The 18,944-nt window shown below is 39.5% G+C and overlaps 1 protein-coding gene across 8 annotated transcripts in view; it reads left to right on the forward strand.

The window, feature by feature from the left end:
• TRIO (trio Rho guanine nucleotide exchange factor) overlaps positions 1-18,944 on the forward strand; it is a 274,794-nt gene that overhangs the window by 160,246 nt on the left and 95,604 nt on the right. For all 8 annotated transcript variants that reach the window (XM_063130237.1, XM_063130241.1, XM_063130244.1 and 5 more), the window contains 6 exons: positions 1,651-1,743; positions 6,038-6,149; positions 8,766-8,956; positions 10,932-11,033; positions 11,822-11,964; positions 12,457-12,556. In XM_063130237.1, the coding sequence (XP_062986307.1) occupies positions 1,651-1,743; positions 6,038-6,149; positions 8,766-8,956; positions 10,932-11,033; positions 11,822-11,964; positions 12,457-12,556 (741 nt within the window). The remainder of the gene's footprint in view (positions 1-1,650; positions 1,744-6,037; positions 6,150-8,765; positions 8,957-10,931; positions 11,034-11,821; positions 11,965-12,456; positions 12,557-18,944) is intronic.

Raw genomic sequence — 18,944 nt, forward strand, 5'->3', positions numbered from 1 at the left:
TTAGGTCTAGCTGTGGCCTCAGACTAACCTGGTTACCATTTCTTAGTAGAGATGACTTTCTGATTCATAGCTCAGTCTCAAGCTGCTACACTTAAGTGCTATTGCATCTGAGGTTTAAATGACATTTCTTCAGGGGACCATATCTTTCCCATGACTTCCAAACAGCCATCCCTGTTACTGAAAGAAACAACTCTTATTTGCAATTAAGCCTCTCATTTCACCATGGCAATTAGGTTGAACCCATCTAGTTTAGTTATTTCATTATAACTGAAGTCAGTACAAAATATTGATCTATGGAGTGGGGGTAGTGGGTTTGCAAGCTTTCCCCTTGCTTCTCTTCCTTTGCATCTGCCTCTGAGACCATGATGAATGAATACCACAGGCATAGCTTTTGTTTTGCTGGTTTTAAAATTTCAAGAGACTTTGTCAGTCTCTCTTTTCTACCGACACAAGATATTCACTAGGACACATTTTGGGGCAGGAAACCTCTTCTAAAAATAATCCACCATATTTAGGTATAATTATTTTTGTTTTTTAAACATATAGCTCCCTCTGCTGGCTTGCAGGGGCTGTTTTCAGGGGAGGGAAATCTTCTCTGGTCCAGTAAATGATCCTTAAAATAGCAGATCCCACTTACTGCTCAGCACTTTCTCATCCAACTCCCAGTGTACCCATAGCTACAACCAGAAAAGAAAGTGGGGTGGGGGGAGCTCAGTCAGAACCATTTCCTTTTAAATTCTCTCCATGGTCACAGTTGTCTTAGCAAAGCATAAGGTGCTTCAACTATTTTGCTGTTCAGTAAGAGCCAGAAGAATAACCTGGAATGTAACAGCATGTTCTGCATGGCAAAATTTTCAAGGATTGAAAAAGCATCTCTCTCAATAGTAGCTTCCTTATCCTCCCTGCAAGTAGGCCTGAAGTTAATTCTGTTGTTATTGATTTGCACGGCACGATGCTTTAAAGTCCCTACTCCAAGGAGCTTACAGCCTAAAGTTAGGCAGGGAACCAAAAGAGAGAGGGGAGAGAATTCTAGGGAAAGGATCTGAAATCTAAACAAGGTTCCCGTCATAACTGCATCATGGCTGAACATTGGTGGGATATGCTGGTAAAAAGTGAGCAGAGTTATGTCTCTCATCATTGGACTACCCAGCTAGTACGGCATTGCATTAGTGAGAAGTAACCCAAATGTTCTGTGTAATGGCTTCATTTTCTAAGTTGCCTCAGTACTTTTGCACTATAGCAATGAGAATTCCCATTACAACACACTTTACAAAAGTCTTCCCCAACCTGAAGCCCTCCCAGATCTGTTGGACTGCAGTTCCCATAGCCAATAGCCATGCTTCCGGGGAATGATGAGAATTGAAATCCGGAGAGGCATCAGTTTCGAGAAGGCTGCTTTATAATAAGTGATATACTCACCCACCATAGCTTGATGAGTAAGGAGTGTGAAACAGTTTGCACTCCTGTACGTACTTAGAATAACCTCCATTGTATAGGATCAGGCTGAAAAATGTGCAGACTGACACTGGACCTCAGTCTACAGATATGTCTCCAGAGAGGCCTGCTTCCATTCTTGACATGGACATTTTAGCTGCAAACCTTTCTGTTTGGCTAACCTACTTCTCTGTATAATTTTTCTTTCTAATGCAGGAAATACAACAGCGGCATGGGCTAGCCAATTCAATCTCCTCTTACCTTATCAAACCTGTTCAGCGGATAACGAAATATCAGCTTCTTTTAAAGGTAAGTGTCATTATTCTTTTCCTTTCCAAAAGATGCTTCTTCAAGGATCTTTTGTACCTGAGTACAGCTACTCAGGTACAAAAGATGCTTGGTACATCAGTTGTGAATGATGCACATGCTTTTCTCTCGTAAAATACAGATTGATAGCAAGTAGGAAAGGATCAGGCCTGACACACATATATTTTTAAAAAGAAAAGTTTATACATGGCACCCTTAATAACTGACACAACATAAGAGGAGCCGTGCTGGATCAGACCAAGAGTCCATCTAGTCCAGCATTCTGTTCACACAGTGGCCAACTAGCTGTTGACTGGGGACCCAAAAGCTGGACACAAGTGCAATAACACCCTCCCATCCATGTTCCCCAGCAACTGGAGTACATGGGCTTACTGCCTCTGCTACTGGAGGTGGCACAGAACTATCAGGACTGGTAGCCATGCGCAATATACCTGAGTACGAAACGACTCTAAAAACCATTTTGAGAACCATTACGGTTGAAAAATCAATATAAAAAGACTGTGCATTAATTAATGTGTTAGTTTTATTTTTATCTTAGTGGGATTATGTCTGGTTGAACATGATCATTTAGCAGCAGAACATGTTTACATGGATTTATGTCATTGGAGCTAAGCTGTTGTTGGGCTACTTCAGGAATTATATTATTAAAGTATATACCTGAAGGCAGGTCTACACTTAATGCAAGAAACAGGGTCCTTCCCCAAACAGTGTATGCCTGTATGTTTTCCACACATTATGACTTTTTAAATGTACTACTAGAATGCACACTTGGCAAAGATTATTAGTGCTACACATTGTATGACTTTGTGGCAGGATATACTGATGAAAATGCAGAAGTTGTGTTTGCCATATAAAGTATGTGTTCTAGTGGTACAGTTATTATTATTATTATTATTATTATTATTATTTTGTTCTTTTTATTTATTAGATTTTTAATCCATCCAATAACAAATGTTCTCTGGGCAGATTACAAAACTACCTAATTGTTTGGACCACATTTTATATTTGATTTAAATACTATTTCATGAAATGTTTTTAAATGTACATAAACTTTTACCAGAATAATCCTTTAGGCACAAGATAACTTAAAAGTCTAAATGAATAAATAAGGAATTTTCATCTGTGCAGTAATACAACCATAAAATGCCAATTTAAAATAACCATAAAGACAATAAACAATTCAGCAGGCCAAAAACAAAAGGAAAACCCAGTTCGACAGGCAGGAAAACACAGAAGTCCTGTTGGAACAAGATGTTCTTTCACCAACTTCCTGAAAGTGAGCAGGGAAGGGACCAATTGAGTCTCCTGTGGGAGGGGGTTCCAGAAGGCCCTGTCATGCATACCATGCCAGCGGATGGTGATGGAATGTAGAGCAGAGTCCATCCCAAATATTTCAGTACGTGTGTAGGATCATGTGGAAGCAAACAGGCCTTTAAATACCCCAGTGTCAAACCATATGGGACTTCAAAGGTGATAACCAGCAGTTTTGAGTTGGGCTCAGAAGCAAACCAGGGGCCAAGATAGATCAAATGACATTGGATCGATATGCTCTATGTGGTGCGTTGCTGCTGGCACCCTGGCAACAGCATTCAGGTCATGGGCTCTCCCACACTAGAGGCATTCGAGAGGCAGCTGGACAACCATCTGTCAGGGATGCTTTAAGGTGGATTCCTAAATTGAGCAGGGGGTTGGACTCGATGGCCCTATAGGCCCCTTCCAACTCTACTATTCTATATTCTGCATAAGCTGCAATTTCCAGTCTTCAGAGTCAGCATTGAAGGGCATTGCAGTAGTCAAGCCTGGATGTGACTGTGGCATGAATCGTAATGTCTTGAAGACTTGTGACCCCCTTTTCATATATGCCAATCAGCCTGCTTATGCTCACCTCTGTGACTGTTCCCACACTCATCAAGGTCCATGTAAAAGCTTCCAGCCATGTGGCCCCTCTTAATTGTGTGTTTGGTAAAGCACACAAGTGACACATCACATAAAATGCTGGACTAAATGTCCTGTTAGATGATCCATGTCATACTCTTAAGATTTTAAGGGCCCTTGGGAAAGGCCCTCTCAGTGCGTCGCTTCCCTCGGTGACTTTACCTTCTCATCACCATTATCACCTTCTGCTATTGCTGTTGCTCTCTTTCTCACCAATGCTGCCACTTGCCAGTGTGCAAGTAGGTAACACCACCTCCTTTTCCTCCTTCTCACCACCACTGGTGTCGGGGCGTGAAGAAGAGGAACAATTCCATGGGGCTCTTGTCAGTGGGCCCCTCCTGGGGTGTTGGCCATCGGCAGTGCCCAACCATGCCTACCTTTGATGTTGGCCCTGAACCATGTGAGGGAAAGATTTAGCATAGACTCAGACTGGCATGGAAGCAACCGCAGAGGACTCCGTAAGGTCCATGTAAAAGGTATTGAGCTCTGGTTTGGGAAGTGGCCAGGAGCAAAAGCAAAGAACGAAATGTTATTGGAGTTCAATCCAGTTAACCTGAGCCCATGAAATCAAAGGGGAATGCGCATTTGTTTGTCTCTTAAGCTTGGCTCCTCTTGGCATTTTAGAAATAGAGGCACCTCCTGTTAGGTCAGACAGCTAAAGTAGAAGAAGCTTAAGTGAATGTGTTGCTGCTCTTGTTTGTCCATATATGCGTCACATTATTCATGCATTAATTCTTGTTGTTAGTTTTCTGTCTTACCCCTGCCCCTCTGCATTGCTTTTAATTAAAAATGCTGACTATCTTCCCTCACACTCCGTTTTCTTCCTCTATGTAGTCAGCGGCAAAGTGACACATCTTGATTATATGCTTCAGAGAGCAAGGTTTCTGCACACCTGCTCAGCAGAGTGTCAAGGGACCAAAAAGCCTATTAAAAGCAATTAAAGGAGGCTTGACAGATGCCAGAAGACTCATATGAATAACTAGGGGAGAGACTTGAGAGCCTACACGTGAATGAGATTGTCTACCAAATGAAACTTGTGATGTCCAGGCAACCTCCCTGTATTGTATTAGATGCACTTAATTCATCTCCTTTGGATCCTTTTAAATGTTCCAGTAAAAAAAGCAATCTACGGCATTTGGAGATGAGTTGCTGTAGTTTTTCCTGGAATACATTAAAAGCCCTTTGAGAAATGGCTGGCATTCTTAATATTGAAGCATAGTCCTGCTGAAATTTGTACGGTGGTAAAATGAAGCAATGATTTATAATTAAGTGATAGAGATGATTTATAATTAAGCGATAGGGCAGAATTCTAAATATGAGGAGGCCTTCAGACTCTGAATTCAAAGCATCATTGTTCCTCTTCGCCCATACAACAATGATCAGACTCCAACCCATCTGGAGTTGAGCTCCAATCCTAACTAGATCCATTTCAGCCCTCCCCTGTTCCACCCCAGAGTGAGCCCTCTCCACCACCAGTTTCTCTAATTTACTCAGAAGCTGGAAGTGGTGGTGAGGTTGATTGACGCCCAGCCACTGGTGGGGCCTTGCCCGTGCCTAGATGCTGGGAACTACATGCTTGTATGCACACAATAGCATTCATGGTGTAAGGGAAGCCCTGCCAGAAGCCTGACATCATCCTTCCAATTGTTCCCCCTTTTACCAGACATTTAGGGAACAGGCTGGGATCATGTTCGGCTCTGCAGTAGGGGCCTCTTTCGAATCTGGATTTACTCCAGATCCAGTTAAGAGGTCAGATTATTTGCCAAATGTCTGATAGACATTCTACAAAATAATCTGAGTTTCCCCAGTTAAGACAGGGTCCATATAAATCCCTGAGATTTTGTAAGAGTTTTGTTTATGAGGTGGTATATATATGAAGACAGATGATAATTGTTCCTTTCTTCATTGGTGACCATTCTCAAGTGGTAATCTATCAAATTTTTAAACTATTTCTGAGCTTTTTCTGAAGTCCAGGACAATTATAATCTATTATGATAGGCCATAGCTCAACTGTAGAACATTGTCATCTCCTGTTGAACTTGAATTATTTAGGGTGCAGTTCAGTCAGGACCCACTCTTCCACCCCTTCTTTCTTCTCTGAGGGGAAGGGACTTTGGAGAGGAGGAGGGGGCCTCACCTAAGGCCTTTGCAAGCCAGATGGGGAGGCCTGGTGGGCCATGTGGCCTACTGGCCAGAGGTTCCCCAGTGAAAAAATTAGAGGTGATATGTTCAGGAAGAAACTTTTGCCTGAGATCCTGGAGTGCCAGAGTAGACTAATAAGTCTGTACAAAAAGATATAATGGTGAAAAATGAACTAACAATGGTTTTGGTGTCTTTGCAGGAGCTGCTCACCTGCTGTGAAGAAGGTAAAGGTGAAATTAAAGATGGCTTAGAAGTGATGCTTAGTGTGCCAAAGCGAGCCAATGATGCCATGCATCTCAGCATGCTGGAAGGTAGGATTTAGGGTCATCACTTTTCTCTATACGGTCTTATTTCTAAGGAATTGCTAAAAGCTGTGTTTGAACCAGCCGTATAAACAAGTCATTTGTTTGAGCACCCTAACAAGTAAATATCACCTCCAGGTGACCAGGCTGGGAAGCTTTTATTACATGGAATCCAGGTTTTGCTATTCAGATGGCAATTTGCAATAAAGCAGTTGCTTGTATCCATAGGGAAACTCTAACTTTCATAAGAATAATAAAAGGTATATACCTTTTTGTGTGTACACACATCCCCAGCTGTTTGTTCATCTCTTACTCACAGTGTAAATCAATAGAAAAGATACTGTATTTCTAATCTACCTGGTTAGAGCCTTCCTCGAACATTCTGTCTTAAAACTACATTTTGCTGCTCCCATAACAGCCTGCTGAAAGGCCACCAAATGTGTTTATTATTTTTTATAATAGAAAACAGCATTTTATTAAGTTTTTAATGATTTGAAATGAAAATTCTACTTCTGTAATTACAGTTTATATCAATTATGCCAACATTTTATATCCATTTTGGCAGCCAGTATGCTTAGTAACATCAGCTACATTTGTAAAGAAGTTTAACAAAAGGCTACTAGTATCATATTTTTTTCTCAATAAATTAGTATGCGTGCTGCCCTGGTATAGTTTTTCTTCTTGCTATCATGGTCTTTCACTGCTACCATTGGACACTCCAAGTCAGAACATCTAAACACGAGCAAGAGGTTATAAACAGAAGTATTGGAATGAGGATGGAATCTGTCATTAGCAGTCATCTTGTCAGGATGTATGTGGGCAGGCTCTATGGAATATTCCAGTGTTTCTTTTACAGAGATCAGTTGTTTAAACAAACTCTGTTGAATATTTGCATAGCTGACATGTTGACATCATCAGTGAAAGTACTTCCTTTTAGGAGCTGATCTATAGCTTTCCTAATCCATCTGTTGACACTTGTGTCCTTTAATGTATTATGTAATACAACTTGTTAAAGAAAATGATTTCTTATTGTTATATACTTACATTTTCTGCTTTGAGAGGCAGTGATGGACATGATACAAATATTGGTTTGCCATTTCTTGCCAGTTTTAATATTTTGCTTGATGCTTTCTATGGCAAGTACATAGAGCTTAATTCCATTTATCCTATTATTATTATTATTATTATTTATTTATTTATTTATATAGCACCATCAATGTACATGGTGCTGTACAGAGTAAGACAATAAATAACAAGACCCTGCCGCATAGGCTTACATTCTAATAAAATCATAATAAAACAATAAGGAAGGGAAGAGAATGCACCAAACAGGCAGTATAAAAGTCAGAACAAAATCAAGTTTTAAAAGCTTGAGGAAAAAGAAACGTTTTTAGCTGAGCTTATTGGCTGCATCTTTATTGTAAGCTAAATATCTTTTATGTGGGCCTAATAAATAAAGCAACTTCCACATGATACTAGGGATGGGATTTGTGATTTCTTCTGATTATTGTCACATATTCTTTACAGTAGCAAGACATGGAAATCCAAGGCAGTAGATGGGCTCCAAATGGCTACTTGAGAGACACTTGCTATGGGAATTGGGAACCAGAATTGAGACAAACAAGTTATTTTAATGGGATTTAAGGCCCCTTCAGGTGTTCTGTTTTAGGGTAGAGGAAACACAAGGAGGAGGACCATGCTAAACCCACCCCTCCATCATAATATTGGCTCTGAAATTTCAACTTCTATTTAGCTGCCTAGGAATTACTAAGCAAAAGTGCTTAAAAGCTACGGCTACGACCCCAATGAAGTAGTATACAATCTGAGAAGTACATCCTAGGATTCCTTTGACCATCTCAGAGATGCTGGAACACTGTTCTTTGATTATGCTGCTGTTGCGACATCAAATATCTTGGGGCAGCTCTAATCACTTGACCTGACAGCAAGCACAACTTCTCTTGGATTTGCACCTCTTAAAAAACCTTGCTGCCCTGCAGGCTGGATTTCAACATTGGTTTCTTTCTACTTGCTTCATGTTTAGCAAAACAGTAACTTGAATTCATTTCTTTCCAGTTCTTGTGCAAGGGTATTACATAATTATTTTTCAAAATAGAAGTAGCCTGACTTTCTTTCTGTCACTACGGTGCAGTTGACATCGGTGTCAATGTATTTTAACTCTAGAACTTTCACAATACTGATAGGTCTCAAATGTTTGCTTTAAAAGACAGTTTAGAGTGTTACTTCCTCAGTAGGGAATATTTCAATCTTAGGCTAGATGAAGTCACTTTTGTTTATGAAATTAAACGTGACCTTACATTTATGAGAAACTATCATAGGATAGCATCCAAAGAGTAGCCCCATTGAAATGAATGGGACTTAAGTTAGCTGTTACTACCATGAATTTTTAATTTCAATGGGCCTACTCTGTGTAGGACTAACATACTACCCATCTTATATAAGAATAAGGCTTCTCAAGTTATACCAGACTGATTTTGCTCATTCTTATTAAACTGAAGCTTGAGCAGTGTAGATGTGATCACTAGATCCTCTTTGAGTGCTTTCTTTGTTGTTGTTGTTCCTACTGTTTCTTATGACTTCTTTGAATTGCTTCAACTTGCTTCCTAGGTTTTGATGAGAACATTGAATCTCAGGGAGAGCTCATCCTTCAGGAATCCTTCCAAGTATGGGACCCCAAAACTCTGATCCGGAAAGGCCGTGAGAGGCATCTTTTCCTCTTTGAGATGTCACTGGTCTTTAGTAAGGAAGTGAAAGACTCAAGTGGGAGAAGCAAATACATCTACAAGAGCAAACTGTTTGTAAGTTTGAAAAATTACAATTAAATTGAATAGAACACAGCCAAGTCTAGTTGTTAATGACACATGGAGCTTTAAAACATGGTAGCTACCATTCCAGGATTTTCTTAAAGCAACTCAAATTTCTCAGTAGTTTTTTGGATGACTTAAGAAGTAGACAGATGGTTCAAGAGACTGTTCCCTGGGGGGCGGGGAATTCCGTTGTATATACATTTTACTGAAAAGCGAATGTGTTGGAAATCAGAGTGTGGGTACAGGAATACAGTGAAAGCTGCCATCTCAAGCAGACACACTTGGTCACCAGCATACCTAAGAGTGGCCATATTACACCAATATTAAAATCACTCCACTGGCTGCCAATTAGTTTCCAGGTGAAGTATAAAGTGTTGGTTATTACCTTTAAAGCCCTACGTGGTTTGGGTCCAGGTTACCTGCGGGATTGCCTTCCCCCGTACAATCCGCCCCACACATTGAAGTACTCTGAGAAGAATTTACTTCAGTCAGCCAAAACTAGGCTGACAACTGTTACCCAGAGGACCTTCTCTTCTGCAGCTCCCAAACTGTGGAATGGCCTGCCGGGAGAGATTCGTCAACTTAATACTCTCTCTGAGTTTAAGGCAGCTATAAAGACTAGTCTCTTCTGGCATGCCTACCCGGATGAATTTTAAGATGTCCGATAATTGTATTGTATTGGTTTTATATGTTTTGAATCAGTTTTATGCATTTGATTTATATGGTATTGTTGTATTAAATGTTGTTCCCCGCCTCGATCCAGAGGGAGAGGCGGGTAAGAAATAAATATCATCATCATCATCATTCCTAGTACTGTTCTTCAACTGTGACCTAGAAACAGGCATACAGTAGACAGAAGAATATCTTCAGGGCACAGACTGCCAGTCACACCAATTTGTGTGAAAGCTTTTGATTGACACAACAAAACATGATAACTTTTGTCCTGAACCAGGATTTGACCTAGAGATGAAGAGCCTCATGAATTTATTCCACTGAACCATATAAAGTGAGAGTGATCTACAACTGAATGTCAACAGCAGCATGTTAAGGAACAAAATCAAGACATGCTGTCTTTTTTTTGACTTTTGAAATTGTTCCAGTGTTCTGCTTCTTGTCTGGTATTATTGAAAGCCTCTGTTTGTCCAATGCAGAGTTACTATTTCATTCGGAAGTATCCTGTTTGACATTTGCAACAGAATGCAAAAAGGAAATAGAGGAATAAAACCTGCTAGTTGGGGCTACAGAAATCTTCTGAAAATACCAGTGAAATAATGGGTCCCAGATTGATACCTGATCACACTTACAAAAAAATAAAATAAAATTCTATTTTTTAAAATTATTTTTTGGTAGGTGGCTAAATAGTCTAAATAAACTGTTACCTTTGGAAAGTCCTTATCCCAACACCCACAGAGGTTACTAGTAAAGTAGATTAGAATAGAAGATAATTAATTGTTTACTATCATAAAATACCCTATAAATCAATAACTGTCATTACCTACAAATACTTTTATCTCAAAGTAGTATGATTCCGAGGCTAGCAATTGAGATAAAGTATTGCTGATAAAATATCTATGCCATGTTTAATGAGTCCTAAGATTCCTAGTTATACAACTCTATTTACTCAAAACATTTAAAAGTATAGCAAATAATTTACTGGATGCTTAGCCAAACCATCTGGCAAAGATGTATGACAAATTCAGCTTTCTATTTAGCATTATTGCAGAGCAGATATTAGAAATTACTTGAGCATTTAATGATACTGGTGAAAGGGGGGAAATGACTGAAGGTCCAGTCAGGGAAAAATATCTCTCACAGTTGTTTGTCATCTGTTTTGACTATTGGACTTGTGATTTTTTATAACAGGATACCTCAGTTTTTAAATTCATTAAAAATGTGGTTTTGGGTTACAAAACGTTTTGCCTATGGTAATTCAAGAAGAATATAAAGTTTCCCCCTTAATTTTCAGACCTCCGAGTTAGGTGTCACCGAGCATGTGGAAGGTGATCCTTGCAAATTTGCACTGTGGGTTGGAAGGACCCCTACGTCAGACAACAAAATTGTGCTAAAGGTAATTGGGAAGTATTAATAATTTTAAGTGTGTGATCTTGTTTGTTGTTTGTCATCCTTGAACATACTTCAGAGCCTCACATATGCATTGGGATTCACATAGCTAGCTGGGGAGGAAAAGAGTATATTGGTCTCTCTCCCTTCCCATATCAGGCAACAGGAAATGCCTACTGCATTAATGTACTACCAGTACTGAATTGCAGCCATTGAATCCAAATGGCTTTACAATGACTAGCATATGGGGGTTTCAGAATAGTCATCTGTGATTCAGCTACTCTTGTTTTTCACACAATTGCTGGTTTGTACAAGATCGCAAATGGAAGTTTATAAGGACCATGTTACTTATCTATGGCAGAATTATACAACTAGCAAGTCTTGTGAATAGTGTGATATCACAGAGCTGTGTGATATTTTCCTTCTCTGTCAACTTCTTCGGATGCAGGATTTATTCAGAAACTAGAAATACCTACTCATGATGACTGAACGTTCCACAGGCACCTAATATATCTATGTGTTCTGGTACATTTGTGTTGAGCCTATAGATTCCAGGTCACCTGTATGTAAAGCAAATTATATAGCAATATATGAAGTAGAATTTCTTGTTTTTACAACTAATTTAGTGAAGTAATATCATTTTGCAACTCTAATCACAAATATAGTACTAGAAATGAACACAGCCAGGTATGCATCATGCTTCGTTTATACGTGAAGTTGACTAGTGAGGAAGACACTTTTAAAAACCCTGCCTTTATTTATATACTAAAGCAAGTAACGTATTTTAACTTAAAGGCTTCCAGTATCGAGAATAAACAAGACTGGATCAAGCACATCCGAGAGGTGATACAAGAAAGGACAATTCATCTCAAAGGAGCCTTAAAAGAGCCAATCCACATTCCAAAAACTGCACCAACAACAAAACAGAAGGGGAGAAGGTTAGTAGAGTCCCAATCAACTTCAAAGAATGGCAAGTCATGCATTTCCAGACTGTCAACTCCTGAGATCTATCTTAACTATGTGGTTTAACTCTTTTTGGGAAATCGCATTCTCCAGTTTTTTTCGTTTTTTTTTACTTTGGTAACTTAGGTCCCAGAATTGCGAGGTCTTCAAATGTAGGTCTAATTACACAGAATAGGATCTTGAATGCATGCCTTGTTTTGTTGAAGCCTACTCTGATTCTTGTTCTAAATGCTGTTGTACATGGCTTTTCAAGATGTGGGTATGTCGGATGTACTTGTCAAGTTGTTTTGGCTTGTACTAAAATGTATCTTACAGCACATTTCATGTCACTTATAGCTGGTTTTGCATAGCATGTTATTACAGTTCTACTTGAATGTCTGCTTTTGTACATGAAGATGAGTATTTACTAACAGCAAACAGATAATGCTTTTTCCAGTGAATGACTCCTAATCTCTCAATATTTCCAGAGATGGAGAAGACCTGGATAGTCAAGGAGAAGGCAGTAGTCAGCCTGATACTATTTCAATTGCATCACGAACCTCCCAGAATACACTAGACAGTGATAAGGTAAGATAAAGCAGGAATTGGTTTTCAGTGAAAAAATGCACATTCCTTTTTCTAGAACTTTTGGCAAGCAATTGCTGTGACTGTCACTATCTGCCATTAAGGATGTACAGATTTTATTAAATCCATGCTGCATGCGTTTTGCAGTTTGTCAGGTGCCTTTCATTCTCCCGTCCACCCATTGACCAAATCAGATTTTTCCAATGGCCCAAATTTGTGCAAATGTAAGAAATCCCCACTACCAAATGTGCAGATCCACCCAAAATGTTTAGCCTTTGGGGGAAATGCACATTTTTGGCCAGTTGTTTTTTTTTAAAAAAAATTATATACTTTTCTAACAGTAAAATTGTGTAAAATTCAGGAAAGGGTGGGGGGACTAATCCACAATTCCATGGAATCTGTGCAACTCAGGAAAAGCAAATCCACTGCAGAATCCACAGGTCAGATTCATAGAAATCTGAACTCATTTGATTCTGTTGTGGATTTCTTGACATCCCTACCTGTCATGCATGGGAATCATGCATGTGTTTTCTGCCAGTGCTTCAAACGTCACATAAATGAGCTCAAAGCACACAGAGGCTAGAAATCTGAACTGCATTTATCTATGCATTTTATGTTTATTGTAGTTGTTTTTATATCCTGCTCTTCCTCCAAGGAATATAGAGCTGCTTAGATGTGGTTCCAGGTGGTCTCCCATCCAGGCGCTGTTCATAGCCAGCCCCACTTAGTTTCAGCAGTCAAACCATATAATGTGTCTTCAGAACAGGAACTGGGCCAAGATAATGACCTCTGCGAAAAGATCGCAGCTGTTCCTTCTTGAGAGGTCTCATAGATGCTTTCTGTGTCGCTGTATATAAAATACAAGCCTAGCTCTTTATAGTCTGCAGTAGATACATTCCTAAGTGGCCCCAGTACATGATTTTCTTTTGTTCACCCTGGCTCTTAAGCATGCCTGTATGTAAAGCTTTCCATCTCTTCAGATAGCATCTCTCTTATAATATACGTCAAGGGGATGGCAATTAGCTGCAGAACTATTAATTCATACTATATAATTGAATGAAGGTAGTTATGACATCATACTCTAGTCAATGGTACATAGATTCATAATGGGCCTTAAAGGGACAAGATCCTGTACAGACCAGCATCATGCAAATTAGCCCTCATAATCTAGACCAGGCAATCTGGTGCCCTCCAGATCTTTTGAACTATAGTTCCCATTCGCCCCAGCCAGCATGGCCAATGGGCAGGAAAGATGGCAGTTGTTGTCTAATATATCTGGAGGTCCCCAGGTAACCTAACCCTGATCTAGACTTTGGCTATCCGGAAGCAGGTAGCATTAATGAAAAAAGGTGTACCAATTCCATAGGACACATTTCATTTGGAATACCTTGAAGAAACTGTATCTGATCCAAGTTGATTATGTCACCTTATTTTATCTTCTGTACACACCATAGGTGTCTTTTTTCAAAGTTAAAAAAGAATTTGAGTAGCCAATAGTATTTTGCCTGCTCCTGTATACCAAATCTGTTCAAAAATAAAACTTGCAGCTTCCACAAAAAAGTAAAGAATGGAGTAAAACATCTTTCTTTCTTTTTTCAATTTGTTTTAATATATCCAAACAATACAACAATACAATATAAAACAATACCACATAAAACACAATAATATAAAGTAAACAATTTAATAAACATATGTTCTAGCTTAATTCCCTTTAACATAATCATAATTAACATAAATGTGCTCCCCTCAACCTCGGGATCTTATTCATATTTCCAGAATCTTATTACTTCTTCTGGGGGTGTTTTCCCTCTCCCCTTTAATAATACAAATTCTAGAAACTGTTTCCATAAGAGTAAAACATCTTTCTCATTGTAGATAGAGAGATATATAATCAAAATATCTAGTCTTCCCCAGTATCATAGCCACAAAGATTTGCAGGAATCCAGCCTCCTTCAGAAATATTCGAGACTCCTTCCCTGAATTTTGTCCTCCCATTTTAAAGGTATTTATCAAGTCCTTTTACTTACAGAGAAAGGAAAAACATGCTGTCACTATTCGCTGTTATTTTCCTTCAGCAGTGAGTGCTGATACTTACATAGCCAAAGCAGCACCATCCATACATAAGAGAGAAGTATCAGCTTGCTTGGTGGAACCCAGAGATTTGAGTAGTACAAAGAAAAAACAATGGTGAAGGGGAAGAGGAAGAAGGAGGTAACACCTTGCCCCAGTGAAAACTGTGTTTGTGTGTGCATGGGCCAAGTTCTGCTGCAACTGCCTCAGCCCACACTTCTCACCCACGAAGTGCTCCATCAGGAGCCTCCACTGAAGGTCTGGGACTGGGCCAGGCACTTGCCCCCCTTCGTCAAGCCTGTTTCTGGGCATGCATAGAGTGTTCCCCTTTCCTCCTTCCCTCCCTCCCTCTTAAGGGTGAAGGCTGCGTGTGTGCTTTCCTCAGTTTCTGAGAAAACCAATATCAGGACGGGGTGCCTTTGAGCATGTCCAGAGTTCAGCCGCCCCAAGACAAGCTGTTGTATCTAGTTATGATTTTAAAACCACACATGACAGGTGGAAGGAGGCACTGCAAATGGATGCAGCCCATTTATGTGGGTTGTTTCCTTTTATGTGGAATTGTGTTGACTGCTTGAGACTGAGCTTAGGAATCACAATGGCTGCCAAAGGCCAGTAAGTCAGGCCTCCTACACAAGGCATGCTGGGAGTTCCGCCCAAGGCACGCTGGGAACTGTAGGCGTAAACCTAGGTGTTTTTTTTATTAAATTCTTTAAAAATACTTAAACCCCCAAAATTCATGTTTTGAGATTTTTTTCTGATCCATGTACACGAAGACCTGTCTGGGTGAACAGCATTAAGGCAGTACCATATGTAGAAGTGGGTAAACATTTCAGGACATACGTGACACACACGTACTTTCCGCTTAATAGGTAGAGATGCCCCTTCCCACACCTGTGCCCTCGGGATCCAACAGTCACCACAACATTTCTGGCTCCAGGACTGGCCTTTCCATGCTTGTTTCACTATTAGGACTCTCTCCCAGAATATCAGTGGCTTCCCCAATAAATATGATACTGAAGGGAATGTCAGGTAGCAAATCTGTGATCTGAACTTCGAAGTATAAGCTTCACAGTGCAGTAGAGAAAGTGAGATTTTTTTCTTAGTAGAATGGTGCCGATTTCAGTTCTTTGTTAACAGAATTTACTTTTTAGTTCGCAGCCAGTAGAGGGTGTTGTGACAGAATAAATCTAGGGTCTTCGGGGAAGTTTGCAATTTTTTAGAGCAGCAGAAAGTTCTTTGTGTAGTACAGTTTTGTAGTAAAAAATCTTCAAAACGAAGATTTTTTGACTAAGGGTCTTTATGTTTATATTCACATGTTTCGTATTTATTTGTGTAGCATTTTTACAGGCTGCTTTACATATCATATTGCTTTAATTCCCTGTTGTTTGTACAAGAGAGCTCCGGCTATTGGGCAGTATAGAAATGCAATAAATAAATAAAATAAGCATGAGGCAAATAAACGACTCTAGTGACTTGATAGGCAAAGCCCCCTAGTAAAAGCAGGGGTTCAAATCTCACCTTAGGCTTCAGCATCAGATAAACAGCAGAGGTAAAATCCAACATAAAGGCTACGTAGAGTAGATTCATTGAAATGAATGGAACTTAACTTAGTACTGACTAACTTAAGTCCCATTCATTTCAGTGGATCTACTCTGGATTTTACCCTGGGTTATTTCTGAGCTGCCTAGGTAAGCAAAATGCAGAAGTCTTGGAGTGTACACCTAGGATAACGAGCAAATGTATGCAGGATGATGGATAGTTTGCATCCCTTTGTTGCACAATATGACCATATTCAGATGTACATGCATGCAGACACACACACACACACAATTAGTATGCAACATCACCATATTAGTGATATTCCTATGACAACATGACTGCAACTGGAAGATAGCCTATACTCTTTAAGGGGCTGTTACTAGGGTTTTAAATTGTATGGATGGCTTACCCGTATAGAACAGACTTCCTTCTTCAGACCTTCCCTAGCAACGCCTGGAAGGCAGCAGAGTCAAGAGACAAAGATGCGATGGAGGGGTTTGGGTAGTGAATGTGGTTCCACTCTTCCCCTCACACGATTCTAAACTAGCAGAATGCCCATTGTACACAGAGCTGAGAAGCAATATCTTGAGCCCTTAGTAGTTGGGTTCGAGGATAACTCCTCTCTAAGCATAACTCTATCACTATTGGCTGGTACAGATTATTATGCATCATATAGGACTGCCAAGTTTGTCAAACAGGCTCTGAACAAACAGAAGTCACTGGCTGCCATAACAGACTTAACTTATATGTTAGCAAATATTGTTCAGGATTACAAAATGTTTAACTTCCTCTTGTTAGCCACTTTATTAATACTTTGTATTTTGGAATTGCCTCTGGCTGAGATGAGTATTGTATTATGTTTCTGTATGCATATGGCCTGATTGGAAGTTGTTGTTGTTGTTGATTCTAATCACAAGGAGCACGGTGAATGCCCAAATAGGTCTGTGCCGTATACTGCTTCTTATTCTGATATAAAGGCTTTATAGAGAAGAATGTAGGAGGTCGCATTAATAGCAGCACTGACTAACCAATTAGTGTTTTTCAGAAATCAATTTTAATAAGTTAACCAGAAGGAAAAAAGTAAAGAAAGATCAGCTTTTGGAGATCTTTTTTGATATATGCATTTAAAATCATAATATGTGGTTCAGTGAACAAATGCTTGGTCAAGAAGAGGGCTGTGCATCTTCTAGGAAAGCAAATCTACCGTAAACCAATGAGAAGGGAAACTTGGATAAAATTGCTATGTGCAGTATATTTTACTGAATGGTTTCCAAACTCACCAAAACTGAGTTAGCAAAGCAGTTGGTAATTGAATCTGGTATATAACTTAATTCTATACCAAAACGTTTATGAAATAAGAAAAATCTATTGTTTAATTTTTATTTCTTTTTGCACAATGAGACAGTTAATGAACTGTGGTGGAATTTGTATATTTGTTTAGTGTAATAACTATCTAGTTATTTAAATGTAATTCTGAGTTAAATTTAGATGGCTTATTGAAAATTAACCTGACAGCTGAATAGAATATTTACTAACTTAAATCTTTCTTCTAACAAATATAGTTCAAAGCATTTTACAATAAGTTCTAAATACAAAGTACTTAGAACTTTTGTAAACCACCCAGAGAGCTTCGGCTATGGGGCGGTATATAAATTTAATAAATAAATAAATAAATTTTGAATTAGTATTATCCCCTTAAAATCTATTAGCAAGTACTAAAATTTCCCCAAAAGAGCATCTACCCCTATTTTCAGGCCCACGGGCTGCGCAGGCCTTTTTATCATAGTAAATAGAACAGGCCTAGTTCCCTCAGCAAGGTGGCTAATTCTTTTTGAGCCCAAGGTTGGTTCAGCTCTGTGCTGCTGAATTTCCTCCTTCTTTTATCTTCCTCATGATTATTTTGATTGTGATATGAAACCTTGAATGCCATCTGGGGCGGAAAGGGAGTATATAAATCCGTAAACAAGTAAATGAGATGGTGGGAAAGCCTTGACTTGGCTGAGGAATGGGACTGTCGATCAATGGTGGTTAAAAATGGTCTGTTAAGAGCATACTAATTCAAGATATGAGTGTGATAATAAAATAACAGTATCTTCCAAAGTGGTACTGATGCTTGCTGCCAAGTAATTGGCAACAAACTCTGTCACTTTTGTAATAGCTGATGTGACTTCCCTGCAATGTTTTCTATGCCCTTATTTTTGCTGGAATATTCTCTGGTAGCTGTTCTTTAAAACATACAGATTCCTTGGCTAATTTTGACGTTCAAAATACAAAATAGGAAGTGCAGAGAATCCTGCTTCTCTTGAACATCAGAATCAGCCTTCTGAAACAACTGTTTATGGGCAACCACTGAGCTGTTTGAGGGCTGGAGCAGGCCTAACATAGATTCCCTCTTAAGCAAACAGTAGTGAGCAAGCTAACTACTCGGTGGGAGATGGGAAAAGCCCACCATGCCATAGAATTCCTCTACTATACATGCTTTTAAAACTATCCCTTTTCGGGGGCGTCTACAGTGTGCGAGTGTGTGTGGGGAGAGAGTACTTTATAGGAAGTAATACTCTGCACATGACCAGAAACCCTTGAGGTGCCAAAATTTTGAAACACAGGTTTGCAGTCCTAGGGCCACATTCACACTAGAGCTGTGAAGAAGGACTGCCCCACCACTTGTAGTAGGGCTACATGAGATCCTAATCTAAAGTCAGAGTGGGGCATGCTAGCCCGAAAATTGCACATTCTGAGCTGAAATTCCTACCCTCATAGATTTTCAATGCAATCCTATACA

Source organism: Elgaria multicarinata, chromosome 7, assembly GCF_023053635.1.
Source record: "Elgaria multicarinata webbii isolate HBS135686 ecotype San Diego chromosome 7, rElgMul1.1.pri, whole genome shotgun sequence".
Taxonomy (NCBI): domain Eukaryota; kingdom Metazoa; phylum Chordata; class Lepidosauria; order Squamata; family Anguidae; genus Elgaria; species Elgaria multicarinata.